The sequence below is a fragment of the Miniopterus schreibersii genome (genome assembly GCF_964146895.1).
Source record: "Miniopterus schreibersii genome assembly, chromosome: 3".
Lineage (NCBI taxonomy): Eukaryota > Metazoa > Chordata > Mammalia > Chiroptera > Miniopteridae > Miniopterus > Miniopterus schreibersii.
The window spans coordinates 50,517,080-50,544,502 of record NC_138103.1 but is presented as its reverse complement, the minus strand read 5'-3'; the positions used below and the strand labels follow the sequence as shown (position 1 = coordinate 50,544,502).

The window sequence follows — 27,423 nt, the reverse complement described above, 5'->3', positions numbered from 1 at the left end:
TGGGCGCGCCGGCCCAACACGTTAGCAACCGAAAGCGTCCGTAGTAGCAGTGGCTGCTGAGATGTACGAACTTCCGGTTTCCCGGCCTCTGTCGGCGCTGCAACTGCTGAAGCCGCAGCCACCTGCCGCGGTCCGGTCTCTTCTCCGGCTTTGGTCGCTTCTTCCTCGTCCTGCGTCGTGCCCATGGTCCCTCCTGGAGCCAGGGCGGCGGTCCCGGCGGCTCCGGCGTGGTGAGAGGCTGGTCCGGGGACGATGAAGGGCCTGCACCGCAGCTGCTGTCTCAGCCGCCTTCTTGCCTCGGCCCTCCTGCTGCTGCTACTGCTACCAGGGCTAAGAGGGCCCTTGGCGGTGCTGCTGCAGGCGGCTGAGGCCGCTCCGGACTCCGGGCCTCACGACCGTGGGCCGCGGACCCTGTCCCCGCTTCCGCCTGGCCCCACCGCCGCCCAGTCCCCGCGCCGCGCTCCGGCAGAAGCGGCGGGGCCGCGGGGCGCCGAGGGCGGCAATGGCAGCAGCCCCCGGGCAGCGCATGCGGCGGAGGACGCTGCTGGGAAGGCGGGCGAAGAAGGCTCGGTGGGTGGCGGCCTCGCTGTGAGCCCCAACCCCAGCGACAAGCCCATGACCCAGAGGGCCCTGACGGTGTTGATGGTGGTGAGCGGCGCGGTGCTGGTGTACTTCGTCGTCAGGACCGTCAGGTGAGGCGAAGCCTCCACAGGCCGCCCTCAGGCGGGATGGGCTGCCCGGTGACCTGGCCAGGCAGCTCTCTGTGCCCTGGCGGTGCCCACCCCGCCCCCGCTCTCAGGGCGCCCGCCTGGGTGAGAGAGAGGTGAAGATGGCTGTCTCAAAAGCCCGGGGTACCTTTGGGACAGTTTAAACCACCAAGTAGTTGCTCCCTTTTATTTATAAATTAGTACCCCTCCTCCAGCTCACTTTACCTTGCCTCAGAGGGCAGACTTTCCCTGAAGAGGGAGTAACCTTGTACTCAGACCCTACGTAATACTTCTCTCTTTCTACTCTATATACTGCTTGCTTTGTCAGGTTGCCTATTGGAATGCAAACTTCTTAAGGGCAGGATTCCTATTTAGTAGTGTTTGTTAAGTCCAAGAGTTCTTTGCATAATATTGCCACTTAATAGGAAATCAATATTTATTTGAGTGGATTAATAGTATTGCAGAAGGATCTTTGGTTATTTTATAAAATGTAAAAGAAGGAAAGTTCTTCCTTAGTAGTGGCCTTTAATCTGCCACCTAAGTGATTAGATTGTACACTCCTACATTCCACCATTTTTGACCTGGAAAAGTGACGATTTTGTATGGTTCAGTCTGTGTCATACTCCCTATTAATCAGAAACATTTAGCATTCATCTTTCATGGCACAAAGTATTTCAAAGCAAAGTGTTTTCACTTGCATGGTAAAAGGAATACTGATAACTTATGCAGCAAAGGGAAGAATGTCATAAATATCCAGTTTTAATACTGTAGCCAATGTTTAATATCCTAATAAAACTATACGCATATTGACTTTAAATTTACAAATATTTTAATTAGTATATGGATAAATTTGATATTTCACACAAAAAACTTTTCTAAAATGAATTCACTTATAAGTAATAATTCTAAGTCATTCAAAAATTTAAATTTTGTTACAAAATAGTTTTTAAAGCCTTATTATAGGATGCTAGATTGTGGAGTTATTTAAATTTCAGATTTGGAACAGATACCACCTAAATGACACCTTTCACTTTTCATGTGAAGAAGCTGACCCAGAATGGTAAAGTGATTTATCTGGTGTCCCATGGGGTCTAATGATAATCTATGATTTTACAATCCACTGTTGGCTTTGTTTGATTTTTTTTCCAGTTAACAAAGTGTCTGTGCCTAACCATTGATCAACCTTTTGATTAAGTAAACCAAATCATTATGTTGTAAGTACCAGGCTAAGAATAAAAGTAGATGATTGCCACTTATTTTTCTCCTACCCTTAATGCCGTATCAAGTAGAAAAGGAATTATATAATCCATTTAGTGATATTTGTTATTGTTATCAATAACCTCCATTTCTTGTCTTCCTTTATTACTGATGCAAAATTGTTTTATGGTATCAATCAGTATATTAAAATATTCCAACCATGTAGTAAGATTGATTTGGGAAAATCTATAATAGAACCTCTTTTAGTTGGGTTAGTTGGGTACCACCTCTCCGAAGAGCTGACATATTAGAGCCAAGATATCACTGTTACGAGGAGCCAGACCAAAGAGCTCAGGGAGTTTCCGCCTTTATAAAATAGAGTAGATGGTAGGTTTGCAGGAATGCACTGGTTTATTGTTTTCCAAACTCACTTTTTTTTTTCTTCCTGTAACTACTACCCTCTATTATATCATGTATTTATTTAAACTAAAAGTTTCCTCTTAAAAAATCTATTATTTTGTGAATGGAAAACCAACATCCCTTGGCTTAAAAGCTGATTAAAAAAGTACAGTGTGAGCCACTGGTTCTAGACATGTGGTACAGGGAGCCCTGGGGGGTGAGGGAACAGGGTTCTCTGAGACCTCTTCAGGGGATTTACAAGATCAAAATTATTTTCAAAATAGTACTACATTCTCTTACAAGTGTATGGGGTCCAAGAAGTTCACTTATATAGTTTCAAATTCCACATTGCAACTAACTTTTAAGAAACCACCTCTTTTTGAGTTCTGGTGTGGTAGCAAAAAAGAGTAAACACTAGCACCTGAAAATTCTATTAAAGTAGTCCTCCCTTTTCCAAGTTCATATCTATGTGAACCTAGATTTTCTACGTATCCTTCAACCAAACAACACAAAAACCAGCGAATCCAGGCCCACTTTCTTTTAAAGGGGAAGTTAGAAAATGTTTGTGGGGTGTTAAAGGTCATATTACCACCAAACTGAGACTTTATTCTTGATATAAAGAAAGATTAGAAGAAAATTGAACCAAAGATTTTTTTTTTTTTACTCTATGATTGTTATTTAATGCTGTCTATATACAGTTGACCCACGAACAACATGGGGGTTAGGGATACTGATCCCACGCAGTGGAAATTCTGAGTATAACTTTTGACTCCCCAAAAATGTAACTACTAATAGCCTACTGTTGACCAGAAAGTCTTACTGATAACATAATCAGTCAAAACATATTTTGTATGCTGTATATATTATGTACTGTATTACAATAAAGTAAGCTAGAAAAAAAGAAAATGTTATTAAGGAAATTATAAGGAAGAGAAAATACATTTACAGTATTTTTTTTAAATCCCCATGTAAGTCAACCTGCGCAGTTCAAACCATGTTCTTCAAAGGTCAACATTAGTTCCTTTAAAGATACAGAGTACCCTGTGTATTATGTTTCTTATAATTTATGGGTCTTATGATAACTTTTTTTGGGTGATTCTTTTTATTTTGCTTCTACCTTATTTATAATTGTATATATATGGTGTTGGCAAAAGTAGGCTTGCAGTTTTTGGTATGTTTTCGCATACTCACAACTGTAAAGCTACTTTTGGCCACCCCTGTATATGTGTAAATGTTTATTGCTGTTAATGTTTCTGTCTTTCTTTCTGTAAAGCTTGGAAGGGCACTGTGTCTTCAGTCTGCTTCTGTTGGGTACCTCACTGACATGTGTGGCACTTTGCTGATAGAAACTTGATTTACCACCCTTATCCGTTCAGAAGAGCTTATGGGCAGAGGAATTTTCCTTAGGGGACTAGGGACAGTGGGCATGACAGCTTGCATGATAGCATGCCTTGTGCATTTTTCTAGTGTTAGAGATTTCCATCTTCTTTAGTGGCAGGGCCCCAATGTGTAAACTAGCTAAAAGCAGCACTGCACTCATTGGCAGCACTTCCACTGAAGCCTGGGACTCTGAAGCGTCCAGTATAAAAACAGTTGTGTTCATGAGTTTGGGCTGCTGAAACTCTGAAGAGAGAAAAAGGTGAAAAAGATGCGATGATCTAGACGGAGATGGAACCACTGAGTTAAGCTGGGAAAAACAAGTAAAATGAAGCTGTGAGAAGTTAGTGGGTTTAAAAAAAAATTGTGTGTGTGTGTGACACTTTGACTTTTGATTGAAAACTGCTGAGGAAAAAAACAAAAACATGATTAATTTATTCAGAGTGAGGGATTGCTAATAGAGCCTGCCTGAAAGATTCTTAAAAAGAGAATCAGAAGGAAATACATATCTGGGTGATGGAAGATTGATAACCTAACTCAGAGAAGCTAAGATGCTAAGTGTCTTATCAGTTAGGAAGTTTTCACCTAGAAGTAATAGAATTCCAATTAAAAGTGACTTTAATAAAAACACATTTCTTTGTTATTTATCATGAATATGAGTAGGCTCAGACTTGGTTTGTTGGTTTTGTGAGATTATGAAGAATTCTGGCTTTTTCTATCCTTGTCTCTCCATAGGGTGTTTACTTTAGTTTTTAGCATTATGTTCTTACACAATTAGTGTCTCAGCCAGGAAAGAGGGAAGGGATCCTGAATATAACTTTATTTTTCTATATTCTTTTTTCAATAAGGGAGAAAAATCTTTTTCCAGAAACCTCACTACTCCATTTGTCTGAACTGCTTCATCTACTCAACTCTAGACAATGACTACCAAAAGGAAAATTACATTTTCACGATTGGTTTACACCAATTATTATAACCATTATGTATCTCTTAGGGCTGGACTCAGTTGCTGCCTAAACAAAATCAGTTCTGTTAAGGAAGAAGAGTTTCCTTTTGGATAAACAACTAGATTATGTTACAGTGATCAAAACTAAGAGATGGTCTAACCAGAAGAACATAAATGTACTTATTAATGCAAGTAGCTACCAAGTTATTACTTTTTACCACAAAAAGATTAACCAAAAAAATATGTCCAATCTGCTATAGTGTAAGATCATTGTACTGGGGATCAGAAGGCTATTTGGTAGCTACTTTTGTGACCTTGGTTAAAATTACTTTGATTCACTAGGAATACAGTATGGCTTAATATTTAAGAATCCAGGCTTGGGAGTCAAGTTGCTTGTATTTGAAACCTAGCTCTACCGTATTTTTTTCCAAACTCTGCCTTTCTATGTGTAAAATGAGGTACTTACAGAATTGTTATGTGGATTATATCAGGTAATGCTCCTAAGATACTTAGCTCAATGTTTGATGTAAGTGCACACTCAGTAACTATTTTTAGTGATTTTTTTTTAAAAAAAATCTACGATTGGAGTTGTAATATATTTGGGGAGTTTTACTATAATATCTAATACCTCCCCCATACCATGCTGTGTATGGTATCTGACCTCTGAAACTATAATCAGCAAGAGGGTAGGTCTAACAAGGTTGGGAGTGGGGGAAAGGAGATTATAAGAGAAATCTGGAGGGGTTGGTCATAGAATTAGTCAAAGGCCAGCTGGGATAAATCTTGAGGTACTAGGTTGTAAAGAGGACTTTAAAGTTGCTTGGGAAGTAAACCCATGCTGAACTCTTAAAAGGGGAGGTCAGAAGAATTATCAAGCCTCACATCCCAAGGTTGGGGCCTAAAAGAACACTAGGAAATTCATGTACAGACACAGATTGCAAAAAAGCTATGTGCTATGTATACATTTTCATATAGGGTATTTCATAGCCAAGCTTTATATCACGTACTTTGGATTTACTTTATCTGGGGGTATCCACCAGAATCTCATCAAGTGGAAGACAACTATAAGCATAATAACTGATAGTATGTGCTGAATTACAAGGAGCTTGGTGAGAAAAGGCTATCAGAGGGAGCAAGACTGAAGTACCCTAAACACAGACAAACATACGATTTTTGTGTGGAGGGGTTGTTAGCAGTGAAAGTTTTACTGTAGATGACCAGTGGCAGGATACTTTCTTGGGGGAATCTTCTATTTAGTGCTGCACTTGGTCAAGGTTGTGACAGTGACAGAGCTTGGCAACAGAGGCCAATAGAGAGGATCCAATAATAATTATGAAAAGAAGACAAAGGAATTCAAAAGCACAGTAGTTTGAAAACTTTACTTTGGAATCAGTACCTCTTGAGCACCACTGCTCAAATCAAAGTGGAATAATCATAATGATCCTGAGAGATCAAAAACAGTCAAATGAACTCATTTTATCCTCTACAGTAAGGAAGGGGCATTGCTAGTATTGGATATGGTTTCCATGTAGAATGCCGATAATTTTAAAGAGAAAAGCAAAAACTCAGTTTAGGTTTTGAAAGGATAAACTTATTTAGTGAGTAAATGAAAGATAACTACGTGTTACAGTATGGTACATTTTCATACCCAAAAGATAAGCATGCAACTTCACAGCACAACATACAAGTTGAATATTGGTTCTAATTTATGTAGTGTATGAGAATCACCTGGGCTCTACCTAAAACACCCTAAATGAGAATCCTACAGACTTAGAGTGAGTGCATATTTAATGTTGAATCATTTTAGTACTTTTTTGTTTGTACTGAGTCAGAAAGCTATTATCTGTATTATGGTTTAAAAATTGGCCAGCTCCCCTAAATTTTGCTGTGGTATGTTTCTGGAGATAATGTTCTTTCAGGCTTTTCTTAACCCAAAAGTGAAGATTTGCATATAAAGTTATAGATATCTTTGTTATACAGAGAAAATGCAAGATATATTGTGAATCCATATATTTCAGTTACGTAATTTGTTTAACATATTCATTAGGCATCTGCTTTGTGCCAGTGCTTGTGTGTTGTGAGTGTAGTAGTGAGCAAGAACAGATTTATATTCTGCTTCCATGAAACTGATGCTCTAGTAAGAAAGACAAATAAGTATAAGACATCTTTGTTTAGTACTTTAAAGGAGTATGTAGGTGCTATGGAAGCCAATAATAGGTGTTTGTGACTGAGCTAGGTTGATAGGAAAGAAGGCTTCCCTAAGGAAGTGATACTTGAGCTGGAGTTGAAAGATGAATAGGTATTAACAATATTGTAGTGTCTGGCCAAGAGTGTGAGGCCAATGACAGAAAGCATGGCCATTCTAAAGGAATGAGAAAAGGTATTGTGGCTGGAGTGATGAAATTGAAGTAGAATGTAGAGTGAAGAGCTAGGTGAGGCTAGAGCGGTAACTGAGCTGTCCTGTGTTGAACTTTGTGCGCTCTATTACAGAATTATTACTTAATGCTGAGCAGTAGGAAACCATTGGAGGTTTTAGAGGATGGAAGGGAGGTTAGTGGGTGACCAGAGTAGATAAAAAAGACAAGTTTGAAGCTATTTTAATAGTCAAGGAAATTGATAGCAGTGGTGAGCACTGTAAGTGAACTTCAATGAATCTCAGGAAGTGCAATCAATAGGACTTTGGGTTTGCAGCTTCATTTTAACTGATTGACTTTGTGAACACCCTATCTTCAAATAAGGTCACATGCTAAAATTTATCAAGCTTATTACTTTAGTAGTTTAGTTCTCTTTTTCTACTGTAGCTTTTACATGTTATTTTAACAGAAATATTTCTTACCAATCAGAGTGTAATGAAACATTGAGGAATCTGCATCTCTCTATAGGATAGCTATTAGAATAATAACTTGAATACCTGGAAGAGATCTGATCAAGATCATTTACCCATGCATGCCATGTGATGAGTGAATGTGACTCAATATAATGTTAGGATTTCAGCATGTGAATTTGGGGGGACACAGACCTGTAACATACTCTTGTCTCTTATTAGTGTCTACTTATTGAAAAACTTGAGTAGACAACTGATGGACTGGGTTTGGGGAATGAGAGATGAAGATGAGAAAAATAATTTTTACTACAATTGGAAATATCCAATTGTCTTGGATTTCTTGATGAAAGTCATAGACAACTAAAATTGTGGTTCACTAATTTTTAATTCCTTATGTCACAACGCCAAAAAATTAGTTTATATCATTCTTCTTCTTTTTTAATGAACAAAATAAACTGACAAAATAGAAACAGGTATATGGATGCGTGGAACAGACTGACAGCTGTCAGAGTTGGGGGCATTGGGGACTGGGTAAGAAAAGATGAAGCGATTAAGCAAAAAATATGTATACATATAATACACAGACACAGACAACAGTGTGATGTTAGCTAGAGGGACGGGGCGTGGGGGTACGTGGAAGTGAGCAAAGGGAGCTAAAATGGGCATGGAGAGAGACTTTACTTGGGCGATGGGCACACAATGCAATGTGCAGATGATGTTTTGTTGGGTTGTACACTTGAGAACTATGGTTTTGTGAACCACAGTCACCCAGTTAATTCAATAAGAGAAGGGAAAAATCTAATTAGTTCAAATTAATCGATATAACAACTTACTTCTATCATAATATAATGAAGTGTGCCTTTCCTTCAGGTAATTTATTTGGATTTATATACTAAAATTTACTGAAAGTCAAAATAAATATATAAATAATTTATTCTTGGTTACTAATTCACTGCTTTGCAAAAAAATAGTCAAGAAAAAGTGTTGCTGCATATCAGTGGTTGTACCTTTAGTTATTAAGATGTACTCCGCTTCATCTTTATGTCTAATCACAGAGGGAGTATATGTGTATAAAATATACAGTAAAATATTCCTCAGCCTAATTTTGAATGTGCTATAGAAGAAATTAAGGATTAATATCACTTACATTATTCCATGGTTAATAATACCCTACAAAGCCTTTGGTTAAAAGGGGAAAAAGTCAAATGGGTACAGCAAGTTACGGCAATTTACCTTGGTCTGTTTTCTTACTTTCACAGAGTAGTAAAATGAAATGGAGTTTTATTCTGTTGTGTTTGTTTTATGTGGCCTCATACATTTGTACATAAAATTTTATCAAGCTTACTTTAGTAGTTTAGTTTTATTTTTCTACTGTAGCTTTTACGTGTTATTTAAACAGAAATAATTCTTACCAACCTGAGTGTAATGGAACAGTGAGGAATCTGCATCTGTGTAGGATAGCTATGTGATCTAAGGGATCTGATCAAAATCATATTCCTGCACATGCCATGTGATGAGTGAATACAATCCAATTTAGTAAACCATGTAGCTATTTTCTTTAGCCCTTTTAGGCCTCCATATTTTCTTCTTTATGCATTTATAAATAAAGTCCCTATTTTTCGTTACCCAAGAACCAACAAAATTTGTTTTCAGATAGCAGTATGCATGTCTATAAATTATAAAGTGTGCATGTCTATAAATTATACATATGTAATTATCAACACACATAGACAAGTTTGGGTATCATGAGCTTAATGGAAACATTCATTTGTAAGAAAAGAACCATAGCCGTTAAAATTGCATGAATTTAAAGCCTCCTTTACTCTTTTGATTAAAAATAATGACAAAATTATCAAACAAGACAGAAACAGACTCACAGATAGAGAGAACAAAGTGAAGGTTGCCAAATGGGAGGGAGGTTGGGGAGCTGGGTGAAAAAGTGAAGGGATTAAGAAGTACAAATTGGTAGTTACAAAATAGCCATGGGGATGTATAGTACAGCATAGGGAATATAATCAGTAATATCGTATGATGACAATAACTATGTATGGTCATCAGATGGGTGCAAAATTTATTGGGATGGTTACTTAGTAAGCTATATAATGTCTAATCACTAGGGTGTACACCTGAAACTAATATAATTACGTCAACTGTAATTGAAAAATAAAAATCATTTTATTTATTTTTTAAAAATACGTATTTATTGATTTCAGAGAGAGGAGGGGAGAGGGGGAGAGAGATAGAAGCATCAGTGATGAGAGAGTCATCATTGATTGGCTGCCTCCTGCACTCCCCCTACTGGGGATCGAGCTCACAACCTGGGCGTGTGCTCTGACTGAGAATTGAACCATGATCTCCTGGATCCTAGGTCTATGCTCAACCTCTGAGCCACACCCAGCTGGGCAAATAAAAATCATTTTAAAGTGGAAATAAGTAAACTCTGTTTAACAGTCTAAAGTGTTTTTTGTTTTTTTTTAATGTTTTTTATTGATTTGAGAGAGAGAGGAAGGGAGAGGGAGAGAGACAGAAACATAGGTTGAGAGGGAAACATCAGTTGGCTGCCTCCTGCATGCCCCCTACTGGAGATGGAGCCTGCAGCCCAGCCTGTGCCCTGACTGGGAATCAAACTGGGGACCTCCTGATGAACAGGATGATGTTCAACCAACTGAGCCACACCCGCTGTGCCACTATACAGGGGTTTTTAAAATTTGACTTATTCTTTTATAAATTAGTAGTGTTTGCTAAAATACTAAAGTAATTTAAATCTGCATTTCCCCATTTATTCGGTGGAAAAGGGAAGAGGAGAAATTATAACTGAATGTTCTTAACTGTTGCTGCCAGGTGGCTTCCTTAACTCTTTCAATTAAAGGAATACATGCAAAAGTTATTAAATCATGTGGTTCAAAAGGATCAATAGTGACCTATAACACCCTGTACTTTTTATTTCTACTTCCAGACTTAGTACTTTTATCATTTCTGTTCATAGTTTTTCTGTGAATTACCTTCATAGAGGTTGGCAAACTATGTCCCATAAGGCAAATCCAGTCGACTTACATTTTTTAAGGCGTGTGCACCAATACTTTTGTTTTAAATTTTTAAAAGATTATTAAAAGTCAAAACAATGAAGCAATTAAGATGAATATATAACAGAAACCATGTATGACCTACAGAGTCTAAAATATTTACTCTCTGATCCTTGACAGAAAAAGTTTAGGCCTCTGGTGTACATGGCATGTATGTGAGCTTGTGTACATGCATGTGTGTGTGTGCACGCGCACATACATGTACATTCACACATACATACATACTTGTTAATTTAACCTATTTAATTTTTCACTATATAAGAAAAACTAGCTTATACTACCACCAATCTACCTCATATTGCTAGTTCTTATGTTAGTAAGAGCTCTTTCTTTGGTTACATTTGTAGCTTTAAATACTGTACTTTTCTTAAACCTCTATTTTCTGTTCTAGCACCTTTAGATGGGCATAAGGATAGACCTATAGGGAGTGATTAGTGGAAATTATCTTGTTTTTTGTCCAGACTTCATCATATTTTCAAAAGTTTTATCACTGAGACTAGGTACTTTCTGCCCAGAAGCTATCACAATGCCTGATACTCAGTAAGACACTAATATTTCTTGAGTGTATGTATGTATGTGTAGGACAGTTTGTCTCTCAGGGATTCCCACTGTCATGTTTGCAGAGGTGTGTATTGTTTTTTACAGTTGATGCTATAATCGTAGTATTTCTTATCATACTTAATTACATCCAACAAAGTGAATCAGAATTTAAGTAAACTTATTTGTCATGCCTTGCTGAAATATCTTCTGTGGTAATAGATACTTGTGTGACACATTTTCCTTCCTGTGGCATAAAGGTTGTTGCATAAAAAATGACTTAAGCATTGATTGGAGGGTCAGATATGATATCACTCAGACACTCAACAAATACTGAAGGAGCATCTTAATCAATCACACACTGTCCTATAAAGTAGTAATGCTGCGGTGAACAAGGCAGTCATGGTTGCTATCCTTATGGAATTCTGTGGGAAAGAGCCAAATAAACAGCATAAACATATATAAGTGCAAATTGATGTAAATAATTTGAAGGAAAAGAACAAGTTATTTGAGAGAAGCATAGGATAGGGTTCTAAATCATTAGACATTTTCATTTATACAAATAATTAATGTTTAGCATCCTAAAATATTTTCATTCCTCTAGGGCAGTAATTCTCAAACTTTTGCAGGCATCAAACTCACATGCAGTCTTTGTTAAAATGTGTGTTTTGGAGCCCCAGGTTCAAAGTTTCTTATTCACTAGGTGTGGGTGGGCATGGGGATTTGCATTTCTAATAGGTTCTAGATGTTTGTGATTCTGCTGATCCTGGGAAGCACTCCAAGAACCCCTGGTCTAGGATGGTGGTTTTCAGTACTTTGCAATCACTTATAGAACTTCAACAAAATATTGATGTTTTGTTCCTGTGCTTGGAAATTCTGACTTAATTGTTTGGAGGTATGGCCTAGGTATGGAGCTTTTTAAAATACCCCAGAATTCTGATGTGCAGCCAGGGTTGTAAACTACAAAGTCTAGAATTTGAGTACATATATACATATCATTTCTTAGCAGGGCTGAAAGTATATAACCCTGTAGGGTGGTAAGAGTACATGGAAGAGGTGGGAAAAAGGTTGGAGTAGAAGGCTTCAGTAAAAATATGGCACCTGAACCAAGGCTTAAAGGAGTGTCTGTCAGCACTGTAACTTGACTGAGAGAGAAGAAGTGGTGATGGCGCACAGACATGTTTCATAAGGAACCTAGGCAGCATTTCTGAAATGGGATCATTTTGCTATTGAGAGACTCCTGTGTCAGAAACAGAGGGGATAATTTATTTTTAATTTACCAATAAATGTAAACTAAGGATCATCTGCACCATATTCAAATAATTTTTATTCATTAATACATTCTATTTAACAGGATGAGGAGGAGAAACCGAAAGACGAGGAGATATGGGGTTTTGGACACTAACATAGAAAACATGGAACTGACACCTTTAGAGCAGGATGACGACGATGAAGATAACACATTGTTTGATGCCAACCATCCTCGGAGGTAAGTGTTGAGCAGTTGAATTCCGGGAATCAGGAGGCAAGTCCTGGAGAAGTAAACTGAAAAAATAAAGTAGAATTTCATTTAATAATTTTTATCCTAACAGATTTTATTCAGTTCTGTTTAATGAAGTTCTTTGCGCTATCCAACCAATAGCTCACATGCACACTGTTTTACTAAAATAAACATAAACAGAATACCGTCCCCAAAAGAAATCTTTATTGTAGATCTCCTTACAGAGATTTGTCCTTTTAACTGCTGCATACTAGGAATATGTATTAACTTTGTGTGGGCCAGGGGGAAGTTAGTAAAGTTGATTTTATTATTGCATTCTGAAGATACTTCGGTGTTAATCTCGGTTACTCTGTTTGTAAACAGTGCTCCCCGGCAAAATTGTGGGACTCATGGTCTATGGCTTTGTAGTGTAGCTATCTATGTCTTTTGTCAGATCTAGCTTCACTGAGTGTTAAGACCTTTCCTAAGAGGTTTGGGTAAGTGAAATTATATGGATATAGAATTTCTTTCAGTATAAATGAACAAGGAAAGGAGGCAATAAAGATTCCATTCAATAGGAAAGGACATTTGGATGGTGGGGAATTATTTAAATGAAGAAAAACTAGAGTCCAGAATCAGGTACAAATACAGAGTGCAGAAATCTGGGATTTTAAAAAAAAGGGGACTCAACAAAATATTTCTATTAAATTATATCTGTTTGAGGTTTTAGTTGCTGGTAATTCCTTCAATAAAAATTCTTTCATGAAATGCCAGTTGTACAGTTAGAATAGTATTAGAGACTGGATGTATAAACATGAACAAAACATCTGCATCTGTTCATTAGGGACGCAGTCTCTTAGTGAAAACTAACATGAATAAAATGCATCACATAAAAATCTTAGAATATTTGCATATAACTTCTGAAAAGCCCTTTAATTGCCTATAAAGTATTATACAATTCCCATGAAGTCTAATATTGCCAGTGGTTGATTGCTTCTTTAGTGTGAACCAGATGATGTAGCTGGCATGCATTTAGGAGCTATTGTGTTTAATGAAGACTTATCTTTATATACTAGAAATCACAGTAAGAATAATGTGAAATACAGTTGGAAACTGAGGCTGACTGAGGAAATGGCACATCATTTCTGTCATCTTGGGCTCACTCTATAGGAGGTGCTCATTGAATAGGATGGGGGTGGAGTCTCACTTTTTATACTTATTATTTTCTTTTAGTTTTCTGCAAAATTTTTACAGTATTTAAAATGTATAGTATTTGCAGTATTCTTTAAAACTAAGTCCATATGAGGTACCTCTTCTGTACATGCACAGAAAGGGAAGACCAAAAAGGAAGTTGTTAACTTAGGAAGTCAGATTTGTTTCCAAAGAAAAACTGAATTTGAACCTTAGTTAATATATTTCATATAGGCTTGACCGAAGACAAAGTTTGTTGTAGGCAGAAACAACTACCTAAAGTTTAGTAGTTGTGAAAGATGGTAGTTTGTTCAGGGAATGCAGCAGACGATGTCTAGAATGCGGTCTGTTGTGTGTGCATATGTACTTATACATGCAAGTTTGGAAGGGCCAGCTGTGAAGGACATGGATGTGCAAGTTCTTTTGGGGGAAATGCACAGTTTTGTGATATGCTAAGAAGTTTGGTATTACTTTGCTGTCATTGGAGAACTTTTGATGCTGTTTGTCTGAAGTTTATGTAATCAGATTATCGGATTTGTGTTGTAGAAAAATACCTCTTATAGTAGTGGGGAAGGTGACGTAGGAGAGATGAAGAGGGGAGGGTCATAAAGAAGGGGACAATTTCCATGAAATATAATTACCTATAGCTATCTTTTATTCTGTATCCTGCCTCATCACAGGTCTTTCTCTAATATTTATCCATCTCCTATACCCCACTCTATGAGTCTTGTGTTCCATTAGGGAGCTAGACATTAATCAGAGTTAGATAAATGGTGAAGGAATAAGTACAGGGTGGTATAAAGACTTATAGCACAGGCATAGAACATTTAACCGAAAACTAATAGTCCAGAAAATCCTCTTGGAAATGATATATAAGTTGAGACCTGGAAAATTACTAGAAATTAGCAAAGTGGAAAGTGGACATAGGGGTGGGAGTTGGAAAGAGAATAGCAGGCACAAAGTACCAGAGTATAGAATATTTAAGGGACTAAAAGAAGTTAAATAGATGCTATATCATCATGTGTGAGAATAAATAAATGAATGAATGATTTTTGAGCTTTAAATGAAAAGGAAGAGTGATGGGTAATACAGAACAAAGAACCAGAAGGCAGATTGACCCATATTAATCAGTTAGAATCTGTTGGTTATGAAAAACCACTTGGACAATTTTAAGGCAGGGCAAACACAGTCAAAGGTGCATTCCAAAGTTTATTCTGCAGTGGGTTGCAGAAGCGTAGGATAAGGACGAGGTGACTAGAAGGAAGACCAGTTAGGCGGTGCAAGTACGCGGGGTAGCGAGACAGGTGGAGAGGGGTAAATTATCCAAGCTGCTTTGAGCTGTATTACCAACAAGATTTAGGTATTGTGTTTTGAGAGTGAAGGAGGGAGAAATGGTAATAATAATGGAGAAGCAAGTTTTAGGGGTAATGATAATGATAATCATCAATCATAATTCCCATTAAATCCTGAGTCAGTCATCTTGAGTTTTTTAGTAGTATGACCCCATTTACTTAAAAAAAAAAAAAAATTTAGAAAAAAACTTTAATATATAGATGTCTAGGTAAAGGAAAAACAGCAAATTATTAACTGCTTTTTTTATTCATTCATTCATTTATCCAATAAATTAATGATGTAGCAGCTATTTATATTGCAGCTATTTAGTGCTAGGTACTGGCCTGTTTGCATGGGAACATTAGAGCAACAAAAGAGAAAAGAGTCCTGACTTTGTGATGCTTAGCCTCTAGTTGGGGAAAGGTGAGATTAGGAGGTTGACAGTTCATTTTTCTTTTTACTTTTCTTTCTGTATCCTCCTATGTTGTTTGATTTTTGTTTCTCCGAAGAGCATGTATTCATGTTACTTTAAAAAGAACTTTTTGTTTGGGAATAATTTCAAATCCTCAGAAAAGTTACAAGAATAACAATAGTACAAAGAATATCCTACAATTTTTATGTAGATTCGCCTGTTCTTAACATTTTATTTCATTTCTTCTCTTGTGTGTTCTCTTTCTCTCTTATAATATAGATATTAAAGAATGCACCTCCCTCATTTTATATTTACCCGATGATCAGATGTTTCATCATAATTAGATTCAGGTTATGCATCCTTAGTTGAAATACTACATAGATCATCCTGTCTCCTTCTCAGGATACCATGTCTGGAGTCACATGTTGTCCATCTGTCCTTCATTAGCAGTGGTAATTTTGATGCACCTGTTCTAGGTTTTGTCTGGTTTCTCTGGTACGCTACTGCTCTTTTCCCCTTTGAAACTAACAAGGAGACATTTTAAATCATGACAATATTCTGCTTCTCGTTAAAATTTCCCCCTAGGTTTAGCACTCATTCATCATGATTCTTGCCTAATCTAATCTTCGCTATTATAATTGCAAAATAATAGCTTTCCAACTTCAGTATTTCCTCTGTATTTACCAATGAGTGTTACCTTCTGTAGCTCAGAGGTTATTTTCTGTGAGGAGATATACAGTCCAAACTCCATTACTTCATTTGAAGCTGATTGAGTGAGCAGGACTCTCTCTGATCTTCCGATGTTGGTGTTAGAGATTAACCATACCTTATACCATCAATTTATTTTACAGTTCAAATTTATCTTGTGGAAACGATGTATACAGGTCTTATTATGACTCACCTTAATAATACATGATAACCATGTATAATGCCATTTGTTTCTCCCAATAAAGGCAAAAAATCAGTACTTATCTGGAGACTGTTATAAGGTCTTTTGGGGGCCTGAAAGAAGACTTTCACTGGAGCTTCCCAGAATAGGCATATAATGGTAGAAGAAACCATGGAATGGGTAACAGTGGTAGAATGTCTTTAGTGGGATAAGATCAGGGGTCCTGTTACTGAGCCCAGGGGAGAAGCCTGGACAGAGTGATGTAATGGAACTACAATAGGGGTGATTGTAACAGTCACTTGTTAGTAAATACCTACTTTAGTGCAGGATGTGCCAGACACTGTGCTAGGCTCCTTACATGTACTATATGAAATCAAGACAGTCTTGCAAAGTAGCTCCTGTTGCTTTCATTTTAAAGATAAGAAAACTGAGGCCCAGAGAGTTTGAATGATTTAGATTTCTCTTCCTGCTGCAATTTCATTCCATTTGTTAAATACTTATTTGATTTATACGTATGAGAAGAGTAATGATAAATTCTGTTTGCTTTGTTATCTATACCAGTACTTGCTATTACTCGTTTTCAAATGAGGATCCTAACGATGAGTAATATAAATACTTTTTTTTGCCTACCTTGCCCGTTACAATGCAGAATCGCATTAATCTACAGTATAACTGCTGGTAATTCTTGTTGGATCATCTCTTACTGATGCTGCCTTCATTGTTTAAGTGCTTTCTAAAATTAGTTCCTTCTCATTTTCTAAATGCTGTCCACAAAATAACAGGAAGCAAGTCATTTCCAGAGAGGTAAATGGATTTCCTTGCTTACAATTTTATCACAATATATAATTATCCTTTTGTAGCTAGTTCTTTCTGAAAGGGGTGTTTTTTAATGTGGCTTTTAATATATCAAAGTTTTAATAATGATTATAGTTGGTAGTTAGGATTTGAGATAATTATTTTCACTGTTTCTTTGTATTAGGTTGAACAGTATGAAACTGCCAATATATGGTTTAATCTAAATTTCCTAAAGAGAATTTACTATTTCACATGGAAGAATGCCACAGATAAGGCTGACTCCAGGCACAGTATAGCTGGGCTCTGGCTTCTTTTCTCGGTGATCCCCTTGGTTCTGCCCATCTTCAGGTGTTGGCTTCATTTTTAGGCTAATAGTAGGGTGATGCCAGCAGTATCTGTAATCACATCCAGAATGCTAACTTTCACTGGAAGTTAGGCACTAGCTCTCTTGTGGCTCTTTCTTCGCAGTGAGAAAAACTTCCCCAGAAACTCTTAACAGAGTTATTTTCCTGAAATGATTTGCTTCCTGTTATTTGTTTTTGTTTTTCCATATCATTGGTTATGTGATCATTTCTAAACTAAACCCTGGGAAGATAATGGAAGTACCATGATTAGTTCAGAGTTATCTTTTAGGATTGAATGGATATTAAGGAGTTAACCACCACTATATCTAGTAATCTAAACATCGAGGTTAATACAGTCAAATTGGGGAGATTTGTAGGTATTTGGAAAAAATAACTTGGGCTACTTGGTTAATATAACTTCTCTTGAATTTGCTATTGATATCCTAATTCTGTATATTAGAGGTATTTCTTTAGTTATGGAAACATTTTACATAAAGGAATTATAAAACTAAAAGACAAATAACAATTCTTTAACTATTGTGTAGGATGTTTCAGCCCTCTGAGATAGCAAATTTGATGAGGACTCTGAAAGCATATACTGACTAAAACTTACTTTCATTTTCCTCAAGTGAAACAATATATTTTATGTATTTAATGCAATTAAAAAATATTGGAAGCAAATACTCATAACCAGTCTCAAAAAATGCAGTCTGAAACTGCTTTACAACACAAAAGAATAAATGGAAACAATACCTTCTTCCTATTTTGTTTGATTTCTACCGAACAGTAAAATTATTATTTTACAATGTGCACTAAAGGGCATTTTGACAATCTTGGTAGCAGCTTCTAAAAGCTAGTAATTCTATCACTTCAAGGCTATTCTAATAATTTTTGCCAAGTTTTTAATTTTAAAAAAAGCTAAATTTACTTTTTAGCTACTTCTGTTCTGCTTCATTAAATTTAATGTCATATTATATGTGTTTGTTACATTTGTACTCAACGTTACTTGGCCACGCAGTATTTTCTGGTTTTTAACATCAGCATATCAGCATCAGAAAACAGATTCAATTTAAGTGTTTAACCAGAAAGCCTCATTTAAAAGATCTTATTTAAACAGTTACACATTTGAAAATAGTTTTAATTTCTAAAACACTACTTTTAATATGGAACATAACACATTATCAGAATAAACACTAAGGTTATTCAAATGTACCTGATTCACTTAAAGGGAACTGTGCTGTCTTTGTCATTACTTAAACAGGTAATAAAAGGAACTTTCACATAGGTTTTTTTGTATGTTTTACTTTTCCTGCAGATATTGAGCCTTAGAAGAAAATTTGCCTTGCTCCATTAATAATTAGACATCACAGTGTACTTATTGGTTAGGAACATGAATCATTTGTGTATTATTTTAACAAACACTATGTAACATCAAATTCTGATTGGTAATGCTATCATCCCATCTCAGTGCATGGTCTAGAGTTACCCTGTCTAATTTGATACCCCCTGCCTATATGTGGCTCTTGAACATTTCAAATGTGACTAGTATGACTGAGGAACTGAATTTTTAATTCTATTTAATTTTAATGTATTGAAATTTTAATTTAAATTGTCATATGTGGCTAGTGGCTATTGTGTAGTACAGCTCATACCTAGAACAACAGTGTTTGATCTGGTTTAAACTAATTCTATTCAATGAAAACTCTTAAACTGTTGTATATAGCAGTTTCATATAGCAGTTGATTCCTTTCATGAAATGCTTGCTACTTTGGTTCAGGATTTATATTCTGCTGTGGTGGTTTGGATTGTAGACCCTCTAAAGAATATAGTGGGAGAGATGACATGGGTGGCAGAGCGTAACCACCCAAAAGGTTGATTTATGTGAATGGGGTTAGGACAGTACAGGAACAAGGACCTCAAGTTTATGGACAGGAAAAATCCTAAACACAATTGTTAAGGCATTAACCTTTTCCAGTACTCCCAGGTAGTGTTCATTCTCTAAAGTCCACAGACATTATAGCTTCTTTAAGAAGACCTGGGAATTAAAACACTCCAAGAATCTAGTATTTGCAATTTATTTAAATGAACAAAATAGTAACAATGCTCTTAACTGCATTAGGACAGTTTTTCCTTTCAAATTTGATTTGGATTTATAGCCATTTTGATAGTTTCAGATTCTCGAATTGGCTTTAAGTTTTCTTGAAAATAATGTATATTTAAAGTTATTGTATCATTGTATAATGTGTAGAGACAGCTTTCTTGAAGTTGAGATTTTTCTCAAATTGAGATTTCCATAAAATTCATTAATACTACACACTGCTTTGCCTCATAGAAAATCATGCTTTTTTTTTAATTATTGTGCTAAGACTATTTAACATGAGATCTACCCTCTTAAATTTTTAGGTGAGCAATACATTATTTTTACTATAGGCACAATGTCCAACAGGTCTCTAGAATTTATTCATCTTGCATTAACTGTAACTTGATAACAGTTGAATAACAACCCACCATTTCCTTCTCCCCTCAACTTCTGGCAACTACCATTCTATTCTATGCTCCTGTCAGTTTATTTTGTACTACCAGTGATAGAGAACTAGAATTACAAAGACTCTCAAGTTTTTCACAAGTTATAGGAAGGCTGCAGTAGTTGGCTACTGGCATCAATTCAGTGGCTCTTCAATGGAGGGTCTACATCTATACAATTTTCTCAAACATTTTCTCATGCTTGCCTTTTCCTGGTTTATATGGGGACTGTAGTTTCATCCATCACATCTATGTTCCAGGCAACAAGAGGGTGGCAGGCAAGAACCCTCAAGGATCGAACAATAGAGTATTTGACATTTGATCTTATCTTTAGATTTCAGTGATTAAACTGGCATGGTTGAGAATACATTGGGAGCCATCAAGGCATTCAGTGTTAAGGTTATGTCTGTTTTCTCATGTGACTATACATTTGAAGTAGATTTGTTTGTACTGGTTCTACATGTCACTATTACATAATGTGGATGAGCAAGGATGTAACATTCTTAATTTCTTTCCATCTTAAATTCTAATGCTGAAGAACTTGAACTTGTCAATTTCAGTAATTATTTCCACCTTACTCATTGTCAGTTCAAGATTTAAACATCATTAAAGATTTTCCACACTCCTTTCCCCCTTCCTTTCACTCTAAGTTGATCTAAGTTCTGTGGAAATTTTCACCATTATTCATTTAATCTAAGACATTATTAATTTTAAGTTGTAACACTAAGAAAGAAAAAATACTGTCAATTTAATTATGAAATAATATAGTGATATTTTTACCTAATGCAGGAATCATGCAACACCAGCCTCGCAATACTACTGCATTCTTCATCCCTTCTAAAGAATTTGGCAATTTCTTCTGCCAAATAGTCTCTTAGAGCAGAAATTAAGAGTTATATCTACCTGAAATATCTTCTCATTTACAAGACATGGTTGTTTCTTGGCAAAAATATGGAATTGACCTCACTGTTATAGTGTCAAACATTTGCTTACCGACATCAAATTATATCCTACTATTCTCTTTCATCTCTTTCTACGTGTAGAATAACTTGCTTCAGTGATGAATCATGATATTATATTTCTTAAGGCATCTAAAAAATCATTAAACTCATTCATTATAGTACCAACAGTGCATATAATTCAGTTGAAGTAACAATAATACAAAGAGCTTTGATCAATTTTGTGCACATATAGGCAAATGACAGTTATTTAAGAACTACCGCCTGACAACAATTCTAAGATGCCATCAATTGGAACATGCATCCCAAGTTCAAAAATGTTAAAATGTGAAATATGTTTTAGAAACTATGAAATATAGGCCTGTCCGTTGGAGAGGGTACACTTGCAGTCTTGCTTGGTTTGGGGGCTGTGCCTCTATCCCCGCTTCTTCTGCCAAAAGAACCTCTTGTTAACAGGTCCACACAAATTATACTGTGTATTCCTGGCTCTCTCTCCAAGATTCTCTGATTCTTCCAGTCCACCTTTACAACTTAATACGTCACTGCTCCAGGCAGCAGGAATTCTTGGCTTTTTCCCCCTGTGCCATGCTAATAATGCTCTACATTTTTCAAACTGCTGTGAGATCTGTGAGAAACTCAGTTAGGGATAGAAATATAAGAGATTTCACTGAGGAGGTGATACTTGAGTTGTAGTTATTTTAAAAAATATGTAAGAGATTTAGCAAAAAGAGAGGTAGAGAGGGAGGAAGGGAAAGAAAGAGAGAGGGAGGGGGAAGGAGAGAGAGGGAGGGGGGAGGGGGAAGAAGAGAGAGGGAGGGAGAAGGAGAGAGAGAAGGAGGGAGAAGGAGAGAACTCCTGGACAACAGTGTGGCTATTAGGGGGTCGGAGGAGGAAGAGAACATAGAGGGGATAGATGGTACTGGGGAAAAAGGAATAAAACATATGTAAGAGATTAAAATTAGAAGCCTTATGAAAGGGGAGAAAACTGCATTTCAAGCAGAGTTGAAAACATGAGTCGAGGAATGTCCTGTCAGGAGTGTGTGCATGTTGTGAGCCTCTGTAGAACACAGGATATGGTAGGTCATAGAACATCAGTCAGATTTGGGACCAAATCAAGAAGAACATGTTAAAAAACAACATGTTAAGGTATTGGATTTTGCTATTTGTGACAATAGTCACAAATCATCCACTGCTCTGGAATGAAGGAGTAATACCATGAAATTTATTTTCTAGGAAAATGATTTTGTTGATCTTATAAAAGATGAATTAGAGTTAGGAATAAACTAAGGTCCAATCTTTTGACGTAGTTTCAGTTGTTTGGTTAAGAGCTGTCAAAGCAGAAGCAAAGGCTAGCTTAGGAGAGGAAGGAAATGAAGAACAATGACAAGATAATAGTACTCAGCAGAACATAGGCCACGAGGACCTAAGTAGTCAGAGAGGACCTAAGTGCTCCCACTGCAAACAGCGACTAGGTAGATAGTGTTATGATCTTATCAGTTCAGAGAATACAGAGGAAGACCAGTTTAAGGTTGGAAGATGATGGGTTTGCTTCTTGATAGGTTAAAAATATTTCTTAAAGTGCATATAGAGGAAGAACATTTTTCTTCAGGATTATTTGGTCTGTAGTTTAGTCATGCCAGGGAGAGAGGAAAGAATGGTGGTTCCACATAGCACATAGTAGGTGTTAAGATGAAAACAACCGGGGTGGAACTGTGAGGAAATCTCAGCTCATGGAATACAGTACCCTAAGTAGGATAACAGATTGTACAGTGTGGAAAATATAAGTAGGTGCCAGAAAATGTTGGACATATGTGATGTAATGTATCATAAAAGACAAGTATGCATACTCACATGTTTTGAGTTTAATTATGAATCGCAAAATGCATTTCTAAAACTGTACATCAAGAGATTCTTCATGTGCTAGGAGTTCTAGATCACAAAACATTTTACAGTGCCATTGCTAAATGTTCCTTAGGTGCTCGTAAGTGGTAAAGGGGACATCTGCAATCCTTTCAAAAAAAGGTAATTTTTTTTTTTTTTAGCTTTTACTTATTTATTTATTTATTTTTTAACCCCACTGATCCCCTCCAGCCCACATCATCCCACCCCCAGGCCCTCCCCACACCAATGTCCCAGTCCATGGGCCATGCCCATAAACATACAAGTTCCCTGATTAATCTCTCCCCACCCACACCCCCCTCCCCGCCTTCCCTCTGAGATCCCTCAGTTTGTTACAAGCTTCTGTGTTACTGGATCCACTTTGTTCATCAGTTTATTTTGTTTATTATATTCCACATATAAGTGAGACCATTTGGTACTTGTCCTTCTCTGACTGGCTTATTTCACTTAGCATAATACTCTGTAGTTCCCTCCATGCTGTGCCAAAGGCCAAAAGGTCCTTCCTCTTCACAGCCACATAGTACTCCATGGGGTAAATGTGCCACAGCTTTTTTATCCACTCATCTGATGGGCACTTGGGCTGTTTCTAGATCTTAGCTATTGTAAATCGTGCTGCTGTGAACATAGGGGTGCATAAGTTCTTTGTGATTGGTGTTTGGTGTTCCTTAGGATATATTCCCAGAAGTGGGATCACTGGGTCAAATGGCAGGTCAATTTTTAATCTTTTGAGGAAACTCCATACTGCTTTCCATAGTGGCTGCACCAGTCTGCATTCCCACCAGCAGTGACTAGGGTGCCCTTTTCTCTACACCCTCGCCAGCACTTGTAGTTCATTAACTTGTTGATGGTAGCCATTCTGGCAAAAAAAAAGATAAATTTTTAAGAAATAAACAAAACAGAAAAAAAAAGACTATTTGATAATATAGTTTTTTTGTTTTTTTTACCTTGCTAAGTGGAACTACATTTTTTATTTTACTGATTGATGTTTTTCATTATCCACAAAGTTATTATCAAATGATCAAGAGTTTTAAGCATGCAAAGGAAAAGGGTTGTGTAAAATGAGGACTACATATTACATTGGTTTTTAATAACCTTCAACATCCTTTTGGAAAAGCTTAAATTTACCCCCAAATTAAAATGTATTAGAATCTCATTAGCCTATAACAATCTAGAGATTTATTATAGGTTGCTTACTAAAGATTCCAATAAAACAGCAAGTTAGAAGAGAGTATTACTCATCTCATACATATCTCCCACGAAGTTCGAAATGTTGATGATTATAAAGGAAGATTTATTAAGTTAGTGAAATTTGCATGCCTTTGGCTATTCTTTTAATTTGACTAAATATTTATGGTTGTAGTGGCTCTTATTAGCAAAAGTTCCTTAGAAGCTATGAGTTAGACTAAGTAACAATAAAGCCTAAGAATTAAGGTCTATAAAAAGGTGTATGATGAAAATATAACCTTATATTACCATGAACTGATCAATAAAGTAAGAAAATTAGCAAACTTGCCCCACTATATGTGTTTATGGAAAACCTTATCTTCTGTACGGAGCAGAATTTTTATGTTTAAGGAATAAGAAGCCACTTTATCAGTGGGGAGGGGTATTTAAGTTACATATATTCTGTTATTCTGTTAAGATATTTGAAGCAATTTTTGTTTCATAGAATATACTTCCAGGCCTGCAGCTTCAATTAATTCTTGTTTTTGAAGGTTTAGAAATAGGATCAGTTAAGAATTGTATTTACAGAAATTATAAAAACAAATGACTATATTGTATACTTAAGTCAATTAAAGTTATTTATAAATATTATATGATAACTTGGTAACACTAAGAACTAGCCTTTAATTACTCACCCTAGTTACATATAAAACCTCTTTGAAAAAGTTAGAATTATAATGTGAAAGATAGTATCTCATATAATTAGTATAGACAAAGTCATCATCTGTTTTATCAGTGCCATTCATTATAATTCCCTTAGATTAAATACTTTCATTATTTTCTTGCCACTCCACATCTTTGGGAATATTTTAAATATGTTTAAATTTATTCCAGCATGAGCATTTATAGTATTTCTTTTTTCTTGCAGATAAGAATGTGCCTTTTGATGAGAGGATTTCATCTTTCTACAATGAAGAGCAGAATTTTTATGTTTAAGGAATAAGAAGCCACTTTATCATTGGGGGGGTATTTAAGTTACATATATTATGACAACTTTTAATTTGTTATTGCAATAAATGCTGTATCATTTTGCTGTCTTTGTATGTATAGAAGTGCTCTTAATGGGCTTAGGATTATTTGGAGTGAACTGTGCTATAATAGGAATCTTTTTGAAAATTACTTTAAAGCAGGTATTTTCTGATCAGTTTTTGTTTCCTGCTTACCATATTATTGTAAACTTTTATATGCTAATCAGATTTGTTTTGTTTTGTTTTTCTGGTTATTTATTTTTTTCTGGAACTATAAATTCCAACAACTAACTGGTGTGTAAAAATAATTTAAAAGTTCTTTATCAAGATATATTTCCCATTTTTGTGGGGAAAAGAAGCCAAATTTATTACTTTGCATTTGGGTCTTTTAAATATTAATAAATGTCTAAATTGTATGCAAACAATAAATACGTTTCAAATTATTTTTAAGTGGCACAAACAGAATGTGTTTACAAAAGTAAGCCCGGACCGTTGAATTATATATTAACATATGTATTTTATAGAATTTCTAGAAAATTTTGTCAAAAAGGGGTTATTACATTTTAGCAAATTTTTTATTAAATTAAGATAACTACTTTGATTTGATATTTGAGAAACCAGTGAATTTCAAAGCCATTTTTTTTTATTAATAGTATTGAGATAGAAATAATGGCACAAACATTTTAGTCATATTATGGTGTAAGAGAGTAAGGAATTAAAGTAAGTGCATAGACTTTGGAGTCAGACAGACGTGGATGCAAAACTTTCATTATCTCTGAACAAATTATTCAGCCTTATTGAGCTTCAGTTTTTCACATTCTCAAAATTAGAGGAGAACTTACAGTAAAGGCATGGGTCACAAACTCAGTTGCTTCCAGGCCAGGGAAGTAATTTAAATGTGTGTGTCAGTCAGAATAGGCAAGAGCATGTCGTAGTAACAGATGGTCCCCAAATCACAGTGGTTACAACCTAGATTGATTTCTCACTTACTCCGCCCATTCGATATGGACTGTGATTCTGCTCTTTGTTATTTCTCCAGGGCCAAGGCTAATGGAGAAACCTCTGCCTGGAATATTGCCTCACAACTAAATGTCCAGAAGTGGTGAAGTGCATACTAGTTCATAAGTTTCTGCCCTAAAGTGATATATTTCATTTGCATCTACATTTTAACCGTAAGGCCACTTCAGAGTTCCACAAGCAAGGGTAGGTCATCATCTAGCAATGAGGTTAGTTGGAGATTTGGCCACCTAAAATGCCAACCTAGTTTTACCTATATGCTAACTGGCACACCACAATGGGTCATTTCCACTGATGTCAGTGTATTTGTTTATACTGTGCAAGCAGGAATTAAAGCAAAAATACATTTCCCCTTCTAAAAGAATCAGCCTCTATTCGGCTCCCGGTAATAGTTACTAAGAGGGAATACTTGCCTAGTGTTGCTAAATCTTTTAGTTTTAATTTTCAAGCCAAGACCAGATTTCTTCTATGAAGCTTCCTCATTTTAAAATGTTATTAGAACATATTTTTGGTATATTTGCCTATCATTTTGTGATATTTCAAAATCACATACTATAGTATCTCAGAAATAGTGATCATTCATATCATTCATTTAATAACTCATTTTTAAACTAACTTTTATATTAAAACTAAATGGAGGTAAGAATTAAATCTGCTAGAGAATAAAATTTTTAATTCAGATAAGTTACAGGAATGATAATTTTCATAAATGATTTTCAAGTTGGTTTTTTAAGGGGATGTTACCAAAATGTTTTAAGCAATGGTGCCTGCGTTATTAGAAATACACAATTTCTCTAGGTGACTACTGTAAAGAGAATAGTTTTCAACTGAATATGGAAATTCTGACATGTTTGTTGAAAATGCTTTTATATCATTACTTTCCTATAGTCATTCTTGAACTGCAAATCTATTATAATAAGCCATACTTTGATAAAGTGTCAGATAGTATGCCAGATTTTAGCTTCATTAGGTACATTGATGAGATAGGATTTTCACCTACAAAGCTATATGTATATTATGAAATAGCTGGTGATACCTTAGGTGTTGTTAAAGCATGTTAGTATTCTCCTTTCCACTTTGTACTTCCTTTTGGCTATTTTATTGTCAAGAGCCTAACCTAGGAATTAAAAGTCAGTGAACAATAGTGTAATTGCGATCTAGCTCAGGAGACAAGTAAATGGAAAGAAAGGATAGATTTGAAGTAATTTATAGCTATTCTCCACTTGAACTGGAAGTTGCTGACCAGACACTGTGCAGGGCTATAAAAGCAAGTTGCTTCTTTCGGCCTCATTCTCATGATTATTAAGTAGATAACCACTA

General features: G+C 36.1%; 1 protein-coding gene across 2 annotated transcripts; it reads left to right on the top strand.

The window, feature by feature from the left end:
• Nucleotides 1–42: 42 nt before the first annotated feature.
• On the top strand, nt 43–25,527 carry FAM174A (family with sequence similarity 174 member A; the record flags this gene model as incomplete). Of its 2 annotated transcripts, XM_081132059.1 has the most annotated exons (3): nt 43–692; nt 12,425–12,559; nt 24,987–25,527. In XM_081132059.1, exons 1-3 carry the CDS (start codon nt 253–255, stop codon nt 24,988–24,990), a joined length of 579 nt encoding a protein of 192 aa, XP_080988185.1. In that variant the 5' UTR covers nt 43–252. The 2 variants fall into 2 exon arrangements, with proteins under 2 accessions (XP_080988185.1, XP_080988186.1); XM_081132060.1 differs by lacking the exon at nt 24,987–25,527 and having other exon boundaries at nt 84–692; nt 12,425–12,563.
• Nucleotides 25,528–27,423: the final 1,896 nt, after the last annotated feature.